A 20,466-nucleotide genomic window follows, 5' to 3' on the forward strand; every position below is an offset into this window, starting at 1 on the left:
AACAGATCCCGTCTAACTTACCATTAATCCAATCTCCTATGTAAAAAATACCAACAAGTTTAATCGGTACTGTTTCAAACATTTTATTATAAACAGAATCATCAATCTGTTAACATATCTCTGTATACTGATAACTATTTACTACCAATGCTTAAAGACATGTATTGTAGTACTTGGCATTACCCCCGATTGTGTTTTAAAATATTGCAAAACAAAAAGCAGGTGTTTGACAGATTTTAAAAGCACTGATACAATACATCTCATTATATCAAAGAAGTCATTCTGTTCAGTAGTATTCAAGAAATATGTGCCAAAAAACTTCCAGGTTATTCAATATCTACTGGGAAGCAGGAATCTAACAAATAAAAATGCAGTCACGAATGACAATTTACCTGACCAAATATGAGATCATTCTGATAATTGGTTTTTAGAAAAGTATTACTAAATGTCAGTCAGATGGACTAATTAACAAGGTGATTGCAATATATATATACACAGTTCAAAACCTTAATTTAAATTTTATAGAAATAGCAAAAATATAATAATAAAAACTATTAGTAGACAGCTCTCTGAAAAGCATAAAACCCATAACTGTAAATCATAAGGGCATAACTTTAAGCACAGGTACACATTATACATCAATAACAGCACGAGCAATAAACCCTGCAATCATTATAAAAATAAGATGTGGTACGATTGCCATTGCAACAACTATCCACCAAATTTCAAAACCTAAATTTAAATTTAAAGAAATAGCAAAAATGTGATAATAAAAACTTTTAGTAGACAGCTCTCTCAAAAGCAAAAAACCAATAACTGTAAAATGTAAGGGCATACACTACAAGCACGGGTACACATTCTACAGCATTTACACAGCATGAGCAACAAACCCTGCAATCAATATAAAAATAAGGAGATGTGGTATTATTGCCAAATAGACAACTATCCACCAAAGTTTAAAACCTAAATTCAAAGAAAAAGAACTAAAATGTAATAAAAAAAATACTAGTAGACAGCTCTCTTACAAGCAAATAAACCATAACTGTAAAATATATAGACATACACTACAAGCATGGGACAATAGACAATTATTCTTTTCACTTTTACCCCATTTGTTTTTTTAGAGAAAAAATTGATGTAAATGATGACAGGCCCTAAGTGATGGGATTAGCTCAAACTAACCCTTTATGCCAGGTGATCTAAAAATTAGTTGTTATTATTATCATAATTAATACCCTTGTTCAATCTCAATTACATGTACTAACCTCTTCTTGTGCTTCTTCTACTTCATATGTGTCCTACAAAAAGCAAAGAAAAATACATTAACTACTTGGATCATCAAAATTTTAGCTTGAATGCTATTAATGGCTGTCAAGGTTAAAAAAATAAGAGGATAAAATGAAAAAAAGATTGATATATCCCAATAAATGCTTCTAGTCTTTCTCTGAATTAAATTAGCAACTCTGTATACAGTATAAACTTTGAGTCATCTAAGTTGATCACCTCCATATCAAATCACAGTCGTCTTTTTTTTTTATATCAAATAGACCATCCTGAATTAAGTTTTGAAAAGAAACTATGATGATCAGCACCTTTTAACTGGCATAAGACAAAACAGTATTAGTGAAAAGTGTCGTCTAAATTATCTTGTACAGTCAAACCTTGTTTTGTAGAACTTGTTATAGTGTTAAACTCAAATAAGTCAAGGTATAATGACTGTCTCAGAAAATTCATATTTGACCAATGCCTTTTTAATTTGATGGATTTAAATTATACGAGTAAGAGGTTTAGCTAGCTATAAGTTTAATTCACTATTTTCTACATAAAGAAATGCTTGTACATTTACTAGGTAAGGAATATGACAGTTGTTTTCCTATCTTTTAATGTGTTTGAGCTTTTGATTTTACAATTTGATGAGGGACTTTCCATTTTGAATGTTCAATGAAGTACTGTATTTTTGTTATATTATACCTAAACCTGAGATATTTTTTGGCTGAAAGCTAATGTAAATACTGCAACAGATAGGTTGAAATAAACAAATATCTAAGGTTGGTTTTTATATAGAAATCATGCAAGTTCCTCCTTTCCCCCTATCATCAAAAGGTACAGTCTTGAAATAATAAGCAATAAATTGGGTATTCACATATCATTTCAAGGAACTTTAATTATCTAACTTACAAAGTGCCATAACTCCAGTACATTTATCAAGAAGCAGAGAAACATAAATAAACTTACATCTGCTACACCTTGGAACTCATCATAGCTTTCTTGTGGTGGCTAATGATGAAACAAAAAAATCCCAAATAGATTCATGCAATATATAAAAGATAAATTCTAATACATTTTTACTGGTGAGGGAACATATAAACCATTACATAATTTTTAATATGTTTCTTATTCATTTTATCTAATTAGGCAGTCTACAGTTATTCACAAACTATAAATTCAAAACATTGTTGTTTTACGAAGATAATTCCCCCCTTTTTTGTGTTTGACTAATTTTTTTAATTTGTAAGAAAAACTGTATGCTTCATAAAATGTTACAAGAAATTGATCAAAAAGAGGTTAATAACTAAAAGATTGGCTGATCACCAGCCATATAGTGAATATTGGAAGAAATACATGATTTACTATTAGTTGTTTATAATTATTCTGTGTCTAAAAGACACATATAATGCACATGCATGTGTTATAATTATATCATTATATTTACTATTAAACAATAATAAAGACAACACCCATTAATTACCGCATGGTAAGATTTTATTGTGGTCTACATGTTTTGGCAACAGGCATGGTGTATTCAGAACCTGGTGGTACTACTTCATATAAAATTTCAATCTACATGTACTATGGTGTAGTGTTAGAAACATATGATGTGCATCAATATACACAAGAAATCTACTTTATATCAAATATAATCTTGCATTTGTTATAATACTGGAATCCATGAAAATTAATACCCAACAAATAACTATAAATTCATGGTCTTCTTAAATATTTCTTTTTAGAAAACAAATATCTTACTTCTGTCTCTTCTTCAACTTGACAGTCAGCATACTCCTCTTGTTGCTACAACAGACAACATTTGGTTACTTTAAACAATATTTACTCACATTAATTGTTTCTCTGGAATTTTTAGATAAAAAGAATGTGTGAGAGAGAAAAATCAGTTTTATTTAATTTTTGTTCAAGGAATATAGAACATATTTTTGTTAAACTTTTTTAAATATTGAATTCTTAATTCTAATGAAAATGTGCTTGCAAATAATCATCCATTTTGCAGCCTTGTACATATGCTTTTTGTTAACACATTAACTTTATGATTTGTAATACACAACACTCAATGACACACACATTTCTTGAATCTTTCTTGCACAGTAAGTTAACTTTGTTAATGATATTATAGGGTTATTGCATGAATAGAACTTTATATTGCACAAGCTTGCGAGTGCAATATATGTTCTACGAGGGACAATTTTCCCTAATATTCATGCAATAACCCTTTTATTATATAGCAATATTATATTTCCCACAGAAAGTAACCAAAAGTTAGCGTGCAATAAATTCCAATATTGCACTAGTGCAATAAATCTTCACAATTCATGACATCATCAACGACAAACTCTTAGTTTAAACCAATTTTTACTTTCAAATATTATATTGCTATACAATAAAAGGGTTTTGTCGTTGATGACGTCAAGAATTTTGAAGATTTATTGCACTAGTGCAATAGTGGAATTTATTGCACACTAACTTTTGGTTACTTTCTGTGGGAAATATTATATTGCAATACAATAAAAGGGTTATTGCATGAATATTGGAGAATATTGTCCCTCATAGAACATATATTGCACTCGCAAGCTCGTGCAATATAAAATTCTACTCGGGGCAATATTCCCCAATACTCATGCAATAACCCTATAATACACAATGATAAGAGTAAAATGCAATAAACATTTTATTTCTAATTCTTTCAAATTTTATAGTACTTTTTAAATTATTTTGGGAAACAGAATATAAATATCTTTAACACTGGTATTGTAATAAAGTAGATAATTACTAACAAACAAGACATGATTATAACAACCATTTGATAGATATTGGTTCTAACATTGTCACAACTGTGTAACAATCATTGGACTTTATAAGTAGGTCTGTAGGTGAACAAAGAGGGCTATACTGAAGTGACTTCTTATCACTTTTATTGGATGAGTTGTTGATAAATGAAAATAATATATACTGTGCATGCTTCACCTTTTTTTTAACATTGGTTCCACAGTGTATATTTTTCACATAATAATGTCCATCACCATTTGTAATTTTGTGATCTTTTTTTGTAATTGTTTTCCCTTAATTTTTTACTTTACCAATTTTTTTTTTCATTTTTCAAATTTCATTTTTTCTCTGGTTGATTTAATCATATGCTTATAGAAAAGAACTCTTTTTATACTATAACAAAATGTCTTACATCAGCTGCATCTCCAATCTCTGCGTCATCATAAGTTTCACCTTCTTCCTATAAAATTATAAATATTTTATATCATACTTTGCACAATAGTTAGTTCAATCATAATTTAACAGAACTAATATATTCTTCAAATATCATCTGAACAATCATTTTACAACTTCATTGTCTTTAACACAAAAATGATATGCAAACACTTTGTTCACCTGACCTAATAGATTCTGACATTTCATAGAGTCATATAATTTTTTTTTTTACTTATTTTACAAACTTTAACCATTGTTGATGTAGATGAAACAGAAACGTAAATTATTGATAGGCCTAAGTCTTTTTTTTTTTTTTAAGGAAAGGCATACTACCATGGTTTGAGGTCCTTATATGCCTTTTTACAATGATAATATCTACCAGTTCCTACTAACCTCAAAAATCAAGAACACTTTCAGATGTAAATTGAACACACAGTAATTGTGATCTACAGAAATTCCATTAGATATAACCCCAACAATAATCGATTGGTCAAATCTACATTATTACAGAATATTTATATACCATGTATGGTTCATAAGAATCAATACTACAAAATCAGATTTTATTTCTCAGTAAAATGCAACATTCATGACTGAAAATGCTTCAAATGACAGTATCACAACAATGTATTGGAAAAAAAAAAGAAAAACTTGATATAACTCATAATTGGGCATAGAATTTAAATATACTATAAAAATGTGGATATTTCTTTTTGAAATTATACAGGGTTGTAAATGCATTAATTGTCTGTGTATTTGCTGGAAGGGCTTCTTCAAATGTGCTTTCGCCAATGCTTTTACAGCCTAATATTTGTTTTAACATTTAATCCTTATATAAGCTGTATTATATACCTCTGACCCTGCTCCTCCCATGGCAGCCTCATCATAGATATCACCTCCATCACCTACATCCCCATCATCATACAATTCCTCTGGTTCTGGTTCTGGAGGTGGCTGAAAGTGTAAAGAGATGTTTTTATTGATATTTACAAATGACCTTAATGAAATCAACAATTTCTCACTTTAATCTAGCTTAAAAATTAGTCATTACTAAATGTTAAAATGGGGGTTTTTTTGCTATCATATCAAATTCACAAAGATTTTCCTCCAACAAACTTGAAATTTCATGGAGCATAATCATTTGTCCCATAATACCCCATCTCTTTTTCATTGAAGAGCACATTATAGCTCTAATGCAGAAACAAAGATGAAAAATGAAAAAATACTTTTCAATATCATGTTGTTAACTAATATTTCTATCATATTTAAGTGAAATAATTATCACATAAACTCATATGAAACAACTGACTAACATTATAAGTATGTTGATCTGTCACCTAAAATATTTTACCATGCATATACATATATATATCCTAAATAAGAACAAAAGAACTAGCATTGGATATCTATTTATTTTTCCTACATTGTACAACATATATCTGCAAGCATAATTTTGTTATAACACCAACTACAAATATAACACAGACTAGAAGCTACAACAATACACGCCATTGTTTAAAAAAGATTCAAGTCTATATACCAGCAACCATTTAAAACGGTCTTGTTTGTAATGCGTTTTTCAATCTATTAAACTGCATGTTACAAGAGTTCAAAAAAATTCTTTTAAAAAAAATGAAAAGATCTGAAATGTCTTGAAACGATTGATAACTTTCCCAGAAAGAAATATTCTAAACATGAATAATAATATTAACAAATAAAACATATTCATAATTAAACATGTAAGAATGTTGGTTCATATGAGAACTATGACATATTCAAATTATATGATAGAATTAAATAAACACTTTTCATTCCTAATTGTAGCATTATTTTCTATCTTACTTTTTGTTTTTGTCCTCACCTTTGTTTAGAAAAAATATAATCATCTTTTAAACATAATAATTCTTAGCAGATAACGATAGAGACTAGAGATGACATTTAAGCACAACGGTAAATTAATGCACAAAAACAGATAATTATTTTTTCTAAAACTGTTGTTAATTTGCATTCTGACACAAGGCAAGGTTATTAAGGGGCACTAGCTGTTCACTGATTTGACTCAATTTCTCATATTTGATCTATAACTATGTAAAACATTTATCCAAATTATAAAAGGTCTAAAATAAACAAATTAAAGGGCATAGGCTTGATAATAAGTAGCTTTGTTTTGTGTGTATTTGAGTCTAGACACCATCTAAGGAACTAACGAGATGAGCTCCTAAGACCATACTGGCTGCTAAAAAACAAAGTATTATTTCACTTTTCCACTTCCATTAATGATTGAACAAAAAAAAAATCTTATTTCAGATTTTTTATATATCTCTTAGCTAGTGCCCCTTTATACTTCTTTAGAAAAAAATGTCACTTATATTTATTTTTTATGTTATGCTTGTTAAAATAAACAAATATGAAATGATTACTAAAATAATGTAGGAACTGTAGGTGTAGGAAGGAAGGGATGAAACACGCATTTTTAACATCTTTTTTTTATTTGTTTAGGAAGATTTGTATTATATATGCTACTATGTGCTATATTTTATGACAGATAAAAATCATGCAATAACTGAATTGTAGAAATAATGAACTTCTCAGAAAGTTTTTAATGAACTTATGATTAATGAACTTCAAGTATGGTTAAATCTTCAGGAAATATTGAGATAATTTAGAAAATATATAGAAATTTGTGAATCAAATAATTAGTACACCAAGATATGTGAAGATTAAAGTGATCAACATGAAAATGGCAATTTGTGTTATATATGAAAGACACAACTTTCCTTTTTTTTTTATGGTACAAAAAAAAGTTTATGTATGAACAGAGCCAAAATGCAAGGTGAGAACGATATGCACAAATATTTCACAAGTATATTAATAGATTAAATAGATATAAGTTCATAGTCTTGTCAATTCAATCAAAATGTTATTGAACTGCAATAGACAGTGCAATAGAAGCAGACGACAGTTGCCATTGCAGCAGTAACCTTGACGTTTGCTGGTGGAGGTGGTGGTGGCCTTGTTCTGTTATCTTTATAGCCTCTTTTTGGTATATCTGGTATAGGCTGTAAACACAAAAATAAGATGTGTTATAATTGCCAATGAGACTACTCTCCACTAGAGCCCAAATGAAGACAGAGGTAGATGATGATGATGGATGGCTGCTTAATGTCCAGCATCAAAGTGATATGCATATTCAGGAGTAGAACATGTCTCTACAAAGTTATTCATTTTTTAATAATTGCTTCAATGACTATGTAATGACAAATTAAGGGTTATCCAACAGTATGACTATTATAGATTTGGCTCATTTGATTTTCATAAAATTTTGACCAAATAATTACTTTGACCTGTTGACAAAAATATAAAAGAAATCAAGATATTTGAAAAACACAATTTACAAAATAATTTCTTTGGATATATATAGCAGTTTGACAAACACTTATTTTGATAATAGAGGAGCTTGATCTCTTTTTACTCAGAGTATGTAAGTAAAACAATGTTAAAGAGTTAAGTCCCTTAGGTGGTCTGTACCCCCCTTAAGCAATATTTGTTTTAAACAGTATCTACTGTATCCCTGTCTATGACTGTACTTACTGGTTCTATGCTCTGTCCTGACATGTCTTCATAACTTTTAGTAGAACTGCCAGAATCAGAATCAAAACTGTATTCCTCCTCAGAACCAGAATCAGGGGCAGGTTGCAGAATTGGTTTGTTCTGTGAAGTGGCACTTAACTCATTATTTATAAGTTATTCAATAAAACCACAAAATTATCTCATAGTCTTAACCTATAAACATGCAGTTTCATACATGCAAAAGCAAAAACTATAATTTTAAAGGTATAATGGTGGGATGGTTAGAAAATTAACAAACTTCATTATTGTTCACATTCTGGATGCGTAAATTAATAAATAAACTTTATAAGCCAATGTATTCTAAAAATATTTTAATAATGCCTCATTTCAATTTTAAAATTACTGACAAGTCTTAATGTAAGGATTTTGTTTCTAGGGAAGATAAAGCTTTCTTTTATTTTCACTTAATGTAACCAGTTACAACATAAGCCCTGAGTGCTTAGACAATAATATATAACCAATATTATTACATAAGCCTATGTGATCAGAAAATGCTTAACCAAAAGACCTTATTGTCAAATTATATATGACAAAGTGCTCAGAAAATGCTTATTGACAGACCTCATTGTGATATAAGCCTAAGTGCTCAGAAAAATGCTTATTGACAGACCTCATTGTGATATAAGCCTAAGTGCTCAGAAAAATGCTTATTGACAGACCTCATTGTGATATAAGCCTAAGTGCTCAGAAAAATGCTTATCGTGAGACATCATTGAGACATAAGCCTAAGTGCTCAGAAAATGCCTTATCAACTGACCATTATTGTCACATAAGCCTACTTGCTCAGAAATTACTATACAGACAGACCTTTTTGTCATACAATGTATAAGCCTTAGCATGCAGCACTTATTATGCTTACTAATCAAACAATGCTTTACTGACAACCCATTACTTATTTTCACAGGAAATATAAAGAAATACAAATGTCATTAAGTTTTCATTATTGCACAGACAAAAAAGCAGCAAAGGAGTCTGAGGTTTATAAGATACAGTACTCATTCTCTTTCTTGATCGTCCTCAAGATTGTCCTCATGGTATATTCATTATTCTAACTTTGAATATATATATGTCAATGCAATGTTTCCATGTGTGCAGACAGATTCCTATGGAAACCTATGTTCCATGGAATGACCATTATTTATCAGGTAGTTATCTTAGATCAACATTCCTTATAATGATAAGCTCTGCCAAAACCAGAACAAAATCGTGGATTAACAATCAAACAAAAATTAACAACAACAAAAACTTGGGATGAGGGATGATTGTTGTATATTTTTTGTATTACCATGTTGTGACTTTCTATTTATTTCTGGTAGGAAATAATCTCCTCATTTATGATGTCTTTTTATACATTACATTAAGTACATAACGGGAAAAATCACACAAAGTTGTAACATTGTACTTGATTACTTTTGACATTTGGAATTTTTCTTGTCAACAAATTGGAAAAAAAATTGTCTATGAAGTGGAAAAAAACTCTAATCCTGAAAAAGTTGTTATTAATATGCTTTGTTACAAAGAAAACACAAGAAAAGGTAAAACAAATGCTGTTCTATAAAAGTAAGTCCTTAATTCATTCTAGTTCATGTGTTATTTAACAACAAAAAAATATGTTAAAAATATAACATATTTTTCATATTTTAAACTAGGTTTTATGAATTTGAATCTACCTTTAATTTGGGCCAATAGAAATTCCCTGAAATACATGTATGTTAAAGTTCTAAGAAATAAATAAGAGAAGGTTAATGAATGTTATAAAATTTCAACAAAGAAAAAATTAGTTTCCCAAAAATTAAATATCTTTACAAAAAACATAAAACATGCAACAAAAAAAACAGTGTATATACAGACAAAAAAATAAACAAACATGGAAAAATAGACGGTATAGCATGCATATTTTACATTTAAATGATTGTTACCATATGTACCTCCTTTACAACTTCAGAGAGCATGAAATTAATTTAAAGCATATAAATACAATGTTCTACAATTATAAACTACAAATTACTGATTAAAAATGTGTCATTTAAAACAGTTAGCACAAAGATATGTTTCCCTACTGCAGCCTAATCGCAAACTTAAACAATTGTTGATGCCACCTAGGACTAATAGATTCAATGTATTAGTTCATACACCACCACTGCTAAGGCTTGAAACAGCACGCCTAAAATTCAATTCTCAAACTTTTTTTGCAGGCAAGACAAAAACTGTGTAATTTATTCTAGACACATTTTGATTTAGACAATTCTATCAGTCACTCTAATTTTTTAATTGACATGATTGTCCATTTTCCTGCCCATGATCATGGTTCCCTCTGGGTACTCCCATTTCCTCCATAAAATCTACCATGCCTGACATATAATTGACTTGCAAGTCAATAAATAAACCTCATAAGTATCCAAATTCATGCAACCTTTAACTTGAGCTTGGTGGGTTACTCATGAGTTCAGCATGTGGTTCATTCATTAAAAAGAAAATAATTTCCAGATCGAAAGGTGAATCAAGGGAGAGACCAGGAATAACATTTCTTTGATTCCTCTGGCCAATAATGATAACATTTATTATGATATTCAATATGAAATTAAACAGACGTTGAAAAATCTTAATACATTGTAATACAATTGGCAGTTTTTGAGGGTCATCCTGATAAATAGTTAGATGGCTCTTATCTTAAAACACATGTAAACGCTGATACATTGTAACAGGTTCATGCATTTTTAATTGATTCTTTTTGAACTTTTTATTAATTTCAATATACGTTTTAGAATGTTACAAATAAAATATGAGTATCTGGTTAAATAGGTGAACATGAGTTTGACGGCTAATACTCCTTGAACAGAGATATTAGAATACAAACATGAAAAAACATTTTGTGTTTAAAGGCTCCCATTAGAGCAAGAAGAACATATAATGATACCAATTTATAAAAGAAAGAAATGGGGTATGTGTCCATAGGGACATAAATGATAACCCCGCTAGCATATAACCCTATAAAGGGACATAACTCAAGAACTGTAAAAGTGAAGCTTCCAAAAATTAAAATTAGACTGAGTTTTGTGGTAAAAAGCATTATATATACATTTCATTACATTTAGTTAAGACAAACTCAAGTTAGAGAACAGAAACGAAAAAATTCAGCAATTTTCATTTGTAAAGGGGCAAAACTCTAAAACGGTAATCAAAGAGCTTTAAGCACTGAATGGTAAAGATTGCTTTAATTTATCAGTAGGAAGTAAAATTGAATCTTGAATTGTATAAAGCATTGTTTGTAGTTGATTCAACTATCATTCTAGACAAAGAAAGATAACTCTAGTTTTCAAAGAAGACTTCAAAATACTTTTAGAAATGAAGGGTAAAATTTGCTTTAATTTATCAGTGGAAGGCAAAATTAAACATTGCATTGTATAAAGCATTGATTTTAGTTGATTCATTTATAACCATGGACAAACAAAGATAACTCCAATTCTAAAAATTACTTGATTGATATTTTTAGAAAAAAAAAATGAAAAATTAAGCAAGTTTTCCATTTGTAAAGAGCATAACTCTAGAACAGTAAAAGTGACGGCACCAAATTTCAAACTTGATCTGTATATTGTGATAATAAGCATTGTTGTTTCAGTTTCATTACATTTTGTTGAGCCAAGCTAAATCTAGAGAACGGAAACCAAATTTGGGACATACGGATGGACGTACTTACAGACTGACAAGGGTGAAACTTAATGCCCCCTCCACTACTGGGGGGCATAATGAAGGGAGAAACACTGTTTGGAAAAAGATACGTATTGGCTAGATACTTTAGATTCATTATCATTCATTGAATACTAATTTTCCTGGATTTCGTCAGTATAGCTGAACCATGAAATTAAGTGTTCAACAAATTAAAAATTTCTTATAAGCAGACTTTTGCAAAACCACAAAAAAAAAATAGTTGAGTAGGGGGAAAAAATGAGGACGGACACCAAGTGCTTAGAATAGCTCACTTGATCCCTTGGATTAGATGAGATTCAACTGTTAATTGAATGAAAGAGTAAAAATATTAAAACAAATTGTCCATCAGAACTTCACCAAGTAGTATTTATCAATAGCCAAAGTTTCAATATGTTACATGTTCATTGGTTTTTCCTTCATTACCTTTTGAGGTTGTGGTTTTGGTTGAGAAGGTCTGCTTGATGTTGGTACCGCTGGAGGACCTGATGGAACAGATGGTGTTGGTCTCCCTGGTAAAGGTCTACTAGGAACTGGAGGAGGTGGGATATCATCATCAGCTGGTAATGGCTGAACATGAAAAAAATATATAAATAGTACATCAATGCTGAAATTATCATCCTCTAACATGTCTAACAACACTAGTTGTAGTTGTAAAGGTCAAATCAATATAACATCATGTTTTTACAACCCAACCCTTATCACAGGCATGTTTGTATTTTATTTTTAAGGGAGTCATCAGGTGGTGGCAGTTGGCATAAACCTCCAACACATGCCCAATATCCATTTCTCCTTAAAAAGCAATGTGCAACGAAATATTTCATTTTCAAAGGGGCATACTGCATTTTCAAAGTTGCATCAATAAGAAAATAACTGCTTTGAAAATATGAAAATGGGTAATACACTATAAATGTATAAATAAACATTATCTAATTGTCAAGGTCTTTGCAATAAATCACTAGCACTTTAAGCTTTGATATTATGAAACTTATAAGACACATTCTAAGAAAATATTTAAAACTGAAATAAGATACAAATAGAACAAGAAGATGCTGGATGAGTGCCAATGAGACCTCTCTCAATCCAAGTCACAATGTGTAAAAAGTAAACCATTATAGGTCAAAGTACAGCTGAGCCTTGTCTCACACTAAACGGCAAGATATACTCACACATAATGTGTGTATGTATAAATCTCTTCCTTGTTTTTCAAGATTTCAATAATACAGTGTGTATCTATTCTATACATAAGAACCTACTGCTAGTGTTCTTATTTAACAATACAAAGTATAAGTGTCTACTTGAAAACAAGCACCATGTAACCCATTTTCAAGTTTTAGCAGAAAATAAATGGATAGGAATTTTTTAAATTAAGTAATGTGACCTAATCTACTTGAATAATTTGAACTTTACTCCTTTAAATACTCTATAGGTAAAAAATCTTCTAGAAATTAAACAGGAAAATGAATATACTGAAAATTTAGTCCATATTTATGTGGTTCATAAGTGTTTCTCGTTTTTTATATAGATTAAACCATTGGTTTTCCCGTTTGAATGGTTTTACACTAGTAATTTTTGGGGACCTTTATACATTGTAGGTGGCTGTTGGGTGTGAGCCTTAATTAGGCTCTGTGCTGAAGACCGTACCTTGACCTACAATGGTTTACTTTTATAAATTGTAACTTGGATGGAGATTTGTCTCATTGACACTCATACCACATCTTCCTATATCTATATAAATGATTTTTCACTTCAAAATAGTACTGTGACTTACAGGTGGTGCTCTCCTTGATGGAGCTATGCCATCTGGTAGGGGTAACTGACGTCTCGCCATCAAAATCTATCCTGTAAAATTAAAAGAAACATGTTTATTTTTATCCATGAAATTCTATCAAAATTTATTGCTCACTGAATATTGTCAATATAAACAACTGTCATACAAGCTGAAGGTTTAGCTACAAATGCAGCTATAAAACAAGGGCTAACTCATTACTTTTATCAGAAAATGCATGTACTTAGTCAAGAATATAGCAGATTTTTTAAAATCACTTGTTGTCTTTATTGATAGCTTTCATTTTGTCATGCAGTTTGGTATTTTTGTTACACATTTTTAACAATTAGAAATAGAAAATATGTCCACCAACTGTTCTGTGTATGTTTTAGCCTTTAAGATTACTCTGCTATCAAAATGGAGGGTAGGGAAAGGGCTGAATTTACAGTATGGGTAGAGACTTATTTTTATGGATGTCTTAATCCGTCTAGTCGGATATGAATAATCCGACATTTTTATGGTAGGTAGTATGGTCATAATCAACAGATCCAGGTGTGAATGGTAATATATTTGTCTTTTCATCTAAATCCGTGCTACTAGAATTACGGTTCACTGATTTCAGAATCAGGTTACCTGTAGTTTTAACCTCTCAGTCACTTTATTGATTATATTAGTTCTACATGTATTTGACATTAAATATTTTTACAGGTGAAGTACTGGAGAAAATTTTGTTTTAATAAAAATAGCCTTTTTTAATTATGGTTTTTATATTTCAACTGCTATTTATTTTCTTTGTTCCTCAAAATTATGTTCCTTGTTTGTTTGGGTTTTTTTTTGTATTTTTTTCTTATTTGTTTGCATAAAATTTTTAAACATATATACATACATGTACATTCTTTTAAACTTTGATTTCAATTGATATTTTATGTCTGTTTTAAAGCGTATGTGCAGCAAAAGTGAAAATCAATAGTTTGTAACATCAAAAAAAATTCATACTTGATCTTTAATTTGTGGTAACAAGCATTGTGTATTAGATTCATAAAATTTGGTTGAGGATCCGGAAAAGAGAATGGAACAGAAAAATCACCATTTTTCCATTTTTAAAGGGGCATAACTCTTGAAAGGTTTAAATGACAGTCGCACACCACCCAAATTTCAACTTGATAGATCTGTCTATGAGGTAATAAGCATGGTGTATAAGTTTCATAAGATTTGGTATAGGCAATTTAGAGTAAGGGGACAGAAACCAACTTCAGGATGTATTATAGTTATACAGACAATGGTAAAACTTAATGCCCCACCCCTTGGCTACAGCCAGAGGAAAATTTGTAATGGTCAGAGCAGTTACCTGGAACACAGTTAATATGCATGATTTGATGGTATAATCCTACAAAAAAATCATTCACTATATGTTCATAGTTGTCAAATTATTCACCTTCAACTTAAATTTATGGGAGTCATATAAAGGAAGAAGATAGGGTATGGTTACTTACCAATGAGACAACTTTCACTCAGGACTCTGAATCTCAAATTGATTAGTTGCAAATATATAACTGATGAGTCATGTAACATTGTGGTGGACAAGTAAAGAATACACATGCAGCACCTGAAGCCAATTGTAAAACAACAATAAAATTTAAAAATTCTCAAGAAGCACCAGTGTCATACAAAAAACAGTAGATATAAAATGAAGATGTGGTATGATTGCCAATGAGACAACTCTCCACAAGAGACCAAATGACACAGAAATTAACATCTATAGGTCACTACTCAGCCTTCAATAATGAGCAAGGCCCATACCACATCGTCAGCTGTAAAAGGCCCAGAAATGACAATGTAAAAAAATTCAAACGAGAAAATTAACGGCCTAATTTATGTACAAAATATAAGCGAAAAAAAAATATGTAACACATAAACAAACAACCACTGAATTACAGGCTCCTGACTTGGGACAGGCACATACATACAGAATATGGCTGGGTTAAACAGGTTAGCGGGATCCCAACCATCCCCTAACCTGGGACAGTGGTGTGACAGTTCATTGAGTTCATTGAGCCAAAGCAAGATACAAAAAAATGTACCACACAAGAATGCATCTCCTTTCTGATTATTATTAAAAGTCTTAGGTTATACTACAAGTACAGTTCACTGATGACCTCGTTATCTTGGGATACACTGGACCATAGAAATATTTTGAAATACCTGTAATTAAACTCAAAGGAATACAAGATCAAGAGACTCTTACTATGATTAGTACATGTTAGTCTGAATAAAACTAGACAAGTATGGGAAGGGAATTGATATTTTGGTACGTAATTATTGTGCCAAAATGTATCTGTATGGAATGGTGTTTTATTATAATAAAAAATATGATTTTTTTTGTCTCTTATTTATATATTTCTTTGTACAGTTACAATGTTTTCCTGGGTTTTTTTGGCCAAATTGAAAAATTGTTAAAAAAAATGTAGGTTTATTTTCAATTTGTTTTAATTCAATCTTATTCTCATGACAAAATGCAAAATGATTAGGGGCCCTGGGCGCTTAGAGTAATTGTAGTGTAATATAAAGCGCTATAAAAATGCTTGGTAATAATAATAAAGACGCAAATTGAGTAATTTTGATCACTCCCTTATCAATTCTCCGTGTAAATGAAGTCAAGGTCAGATGTCAGACAGACATGTACACCGACTTTTGTAACAATCATAAACAAAAGAGAGTTAACTTATATAATTATTGCTTATACTCTGAGAAGAAGACCTCAACATGAAAACTTAACTTAGATGAAACTTTAACCATAGAAATGAGGTCAAAGTTAGATGAACTCTGCAAAACAGAAATGTTCACCTTACATACATGTACACCAAATATAGCGTGTACATGTATATAACATTTTGCTCATAGTATCTGAGAAACAGACTTGCTGACTTAACAATGACAATGAAGTCAAGGTCATGTGAACCTGCAAGACCAGCATGTACACCATATAATCATTCATACACCAAATACAGTTAGCTAACCGCATGCTTGTGGGTAAGAGTTAAGTGGGATGGGTTTGTATATATATGTTCATGTATTTTCATTCTGCATTGTTCTGTAATTGAGTTCCCAAATCTTTGCTTCTTTCACTTTTATTATTCATGTTTGACTACTATGAGCTTCCCTGTTTTGTATAGACTTTATGTAATGTGAACCGAAGGATTGTGAATAAGTAATCTTATATTTCAACTTTTGCAACTGCATGATATTGTATTTGTATTGTACATCATTGTACATGGAAATATGGTCTTATCAGGATTCTTCCTAAACATATTGGGTTTTGTGTTGTTCTACAACTGTATTTGTTAATCATGAGTGAGAAATTCATGTGTGACAAGACAATTTCTTTCTAAGCAGTCGCTGAACCATGAAAATCAGTTCAAGGAAAATGAACACATGACTGACAGATACTTTGTAACTCAACCAATCTGTATATAAGATATGAAGCATCAAGCTCTTTTACACTCTGAAATATTGTATTAAACAAAAAGGTTATGCTGTTGTCGCTTGCATTCTTCGTCTTTTGGCACAAGCCAGACGATATGTACTTGCACAAAGCATGCAAAATCAGTCTGTAGACTGTAAGCATGAAATCTCATAATAAAAAATGTCAACATGAAATATGAGGAAAAAGTTTACAAGTAGTCCAATACCACCATCATAAATGATGTTGTAAGTTCTTCTTCTTCCATATACTCCCCATATTCAACTTTCTGAATATAAAATGTTTGTTTTCTATATGGTTATTTCGACAAGAAACATTAAGGATACGCCTCTGGTTAATTGAGGAAATTGTTACCATTTTAACCATTTACCTGTAATGTCAGTTTTGGTAATTGGTGCCGTAAACAAGATGCATACACAAGATTTTCTTCCCTACAGTATGTACACCTATCTTTATTGTCTTCAATCAAATCACTTCCTTGTTTCAAACTTCCGGGTTAAGCAGTACTAATCAATTAACAAAGACGGAAAAGCCCCAAAATATCCGTACATTTTTCCAGAAAATGTTGAATGTTGAAACCGGTTTATCGAATGATGAATATTGATATTGAATGTTGAATGATCTTGAATACTGAATATAGAAAAAACGAATTTTGAATGTTGAAAACGAACATTGAATGTCGATAATGAATGTTGAAAGTTGAAAACGAATGTTGGATGTTGAAAACAAATGTTGCCGGAATGTTGAAAACGGTTATTGAAAGATCTTGAAACTTTTGTTGAAAACATGTCAAATGTCAAGTTAATGGTGAAATCGAATGTTGAAAGACGAATGTTGAAAAACTGATGTTGAATGTTGTAATCTACTGCTGAAAAAAAAAGAAAACAAATATTATTTTTTTTTTTTTTTCAGTTTAATCATGTTGAATGTTCAAATCATATATATTCACAATTTTTTACAAAACTTTCCGGAAAACGAAGAAAGATGGTAACTAAGAGATAAAAGTATAGCGATTTTAAAAAGTTGCTCTGATGGTTCAATCTCATGCGAGTTTTGGGCCTCATAGCAACTGATTTTGTTAGGCTCTGTTTTGGATAGATTTAGTGAACTTACTATTATTCATAATCTTACTTAAAGTTGTTTTTATATTTTACCTTTGGCTTGGCCTTTATAGACTGAGAAAAATTCAAAAAAGCTAGAAAGGGTTCAAGAACGGGCACTCCGTTTTGTATTATACGAGGATTTAATCAGCTCCTACTGATACAGCTGTAGTCTTGCCTCCGATTGTATTTAAGGGCATACGAATTAAAATTGTATAATTTTTAATGATACTTATAAAATACAGAAATTACCGATTATTTAACAAAAAACAATTTGTGTTTATCTTTTAAAGCAAAAAAGTTACGTCGTTCTTTCGAAAAAGAAAATACGGACACAAATCTGAATTTTGAGCAAATATACAAAATTTCGACCTCATTTTACTCAAAAAGTAGCACATGAATGTATATTTTTTATGACATATTTGATTTAATCAGGTAAAAAATAGCCTATATGCAAATTTTCATCAACTTGTAAATACAGGTTCAAAACTGTATCGTATGCCCTTAAAATGTTCTGTAATGATATACATGTACATATTTATGATATACCTATAAGCTGTATTGTTTTTGGTTTGAAATAAACTATTAAACTAGGACCTTTTACACAAAGCTGTGATGCCCCCTTCAGATCAGACGATTAAGAACAATGACTCTACAAGTTTTCAAGATCATGAACAATATAGCTCTTGTGTGCTTACAACAGTTAAAACAAAATAAGTACCGTTGACGTGTATGAAACGTTGGATGAAAAATTTTGTCCAGCATTTCAAGTTTTTGTAGTAATTTCTGTCCTGCCTTTTTATTTATATCGCTATTCGGTCCTGGTTTTTTTTATTATAGTTTTTTCCATGACTTTATTTTATAAATTGTCATCCTGTCTTTTTTTGCCAAGTTGCTCATCCTGTCTATTTTTTACTCAAAACTCCTGTCTTGCCTTTTTTCAAACTACATCCTAGCCCCCTCCCCCTCTCCCTTTAAAATCAAATGGTAGAGCCCTTAGTACGTATTGAAGACTTTTTTTTTGGTGATATATGAAGTCATATATATTTGTATATTTAAAATAATAGTTATGTGTTAAAAGCACTTGTTATTAATATAATTTTTTACTAGAACACACCCGCAAAATCGCGGGCATATACAGCTTGTAAACTGTTGTAGGATGAATTTTTGTAAAAGACATTATGACTGGAAAATTTCATATAAGGTATCAAAAACCCTCTGCCTTTTTTCCAAAGTCCGTTATGTGTTTCTTTTCTGTTAATTTCAATTATTTTTCGTGTTTCTGGCCTTTATAAAGAAAATGTTTAAGCTATAAACCATTTTGAAAATATCTAAAACATGCTTTTCACCGGCCTGGTTGAAATGATCTTTAACCATTAAACCGCAAGGTTAAGACTGACCCGTCAAAAAACTGTTAACCATAAAAATGTTTAAAACCAAGTTAATGATTCAGAATTAAAAAACAGGCCTTAAGGTCAAATGAATTTGTGAGTTGTTTTCGGTCGAGGGTGTGTCTTTTTTGTTGATTCTTATTGGTTTGATGCTTTGTGGCCCTCAATTTTTGACCAGTGGAAAACTTCCCGCCGAAGTGTTTCAAAACCCTTTGTCTTTAGACGAACAAGTTGGAAATACTTTAGAGAAGACATCTGAGATTTGATGAAATCTATGACGCTGTTCATAAAGCCAAACACACATACAAGGTAAATATTTTCCCAGATTATTTTTCGTTTTATGAATCAAAACACGACTTTTAAAGTTCTCATAAATTTGGGATTAGATACAGATATGATTGACGATATTCTTATATATATTCTAGAAATCCCTTTCCTTAACCCCAGCTTAGTCTTTTGTTTCTCAAGTTTCTGCTTTTTAGGACAGTGGTTGTTTTAACCTAATCGTCCTCAGTGAACATGCATGAAATATTTGCCACTGAAAGTCATGCAAGCCGAAGGGAAATCAATTTATTATTGACAACTTTTTTTTAAATTCAAATCGAATGAACTTTTGTCAGTGGTCAAGGTCAAAGTAAGCCACTACAGATGCCTTTGTCAGAAACTATCTCATTATGCATGCATCTTTTTAAATTTGAACGTTATTCATGATTTGAGTTTTTCATTCACAAATGTTACGATGAGCATCGACAAAAATTCTTAGAGAGTTAATGTCTTAGGCAGCAACCATTTGATTTTCTGGGGGGGGGGGGGAGGGGGGCTATGGTTTTTTTTTCTGTACAAACTTTTTTTTTGGCGACAAGTCGAAAACAATTTTTTTCTCCAGAATTCAAAACA

The 20,466-nt window shown here is 30.7% G+C and overlaps 1 protein-coding gene across 6 annotated transcripts in view; it reads right to left on the minus strand.

Moving 5' to 3' along the window:
• The window catches only part of LOC143072862 (uncharacterized), a 40,014-nt gene extending 22,435 nt beyond the window's left edge, over nt 1–17,579 (minus strand). For 3 of the 6 annotated variants that reach the window (XM_076247987.1, XM_076247982.1, XM_076247981.1), the window contains exons 1-11: nt 17,449–17,579; nt 13,601–13,671; nt 12,256–12,399; nt 8,086–8,205; nt 7,476–7,553; nt 5,347–5,448; nt 4,472–4,519; nt 3,028–3,072; nt 2,236–2,277; nt 1,266–1,298; nt 22–36 (exon numbers count right to left, since the gene is read on the minus strand). In XM_076247987.1, the coding sequence (XP_076104102.1) occupies nt 22–36; nt 1,266–1,298; nt 2,236–2,277; nt 3,028–3,072; nt 4,472–4,519; nt 5,347–5,448; nt 7,476–7,553; nt 8,086–8,205; nt 12,256–12,399; nt 13,601–13,660 (687 nt within the window). In that variant the 5' untranslated portion in view covers nt 13,661–13,671; nt 17,449–17,579. The remainder of the gene's footprint in view (nt 1–21; nt 37–1,265; nt 1,299–2,235; nt 2,278–3,027; nt 3,073–4,471; nt 4,520–5,346; nt 5,449–7,475; nt 7,554–8,085; nt 8,206–12,255; nt 12,400–13,600; nt 13,672–17,448) is intronic. The other 3 variants (XM_076247983.1, XM_076247984.1, XM_076247985.1) reach the window with 3 other exon arrangements.
• Between the last annotated feature and the right edge of the window lie 2,887 nt (nt 17,580–20,466).

Source organism: Mytilus galloprovincialis, chromosome 4 (genome assembly GCF_965363235.1).
Source record: "Mytilus galloprovincialis chromosome 4, xbMytGall1.hap1.1, whole genome shotgun sequence".
NCBI classification, from domain to species: Eukaryota; Metazoa; Mollusca; class Bivalvia; order Mytilida; family Mytilidae; genus Mytilus; species Mytilus galloprovincialis.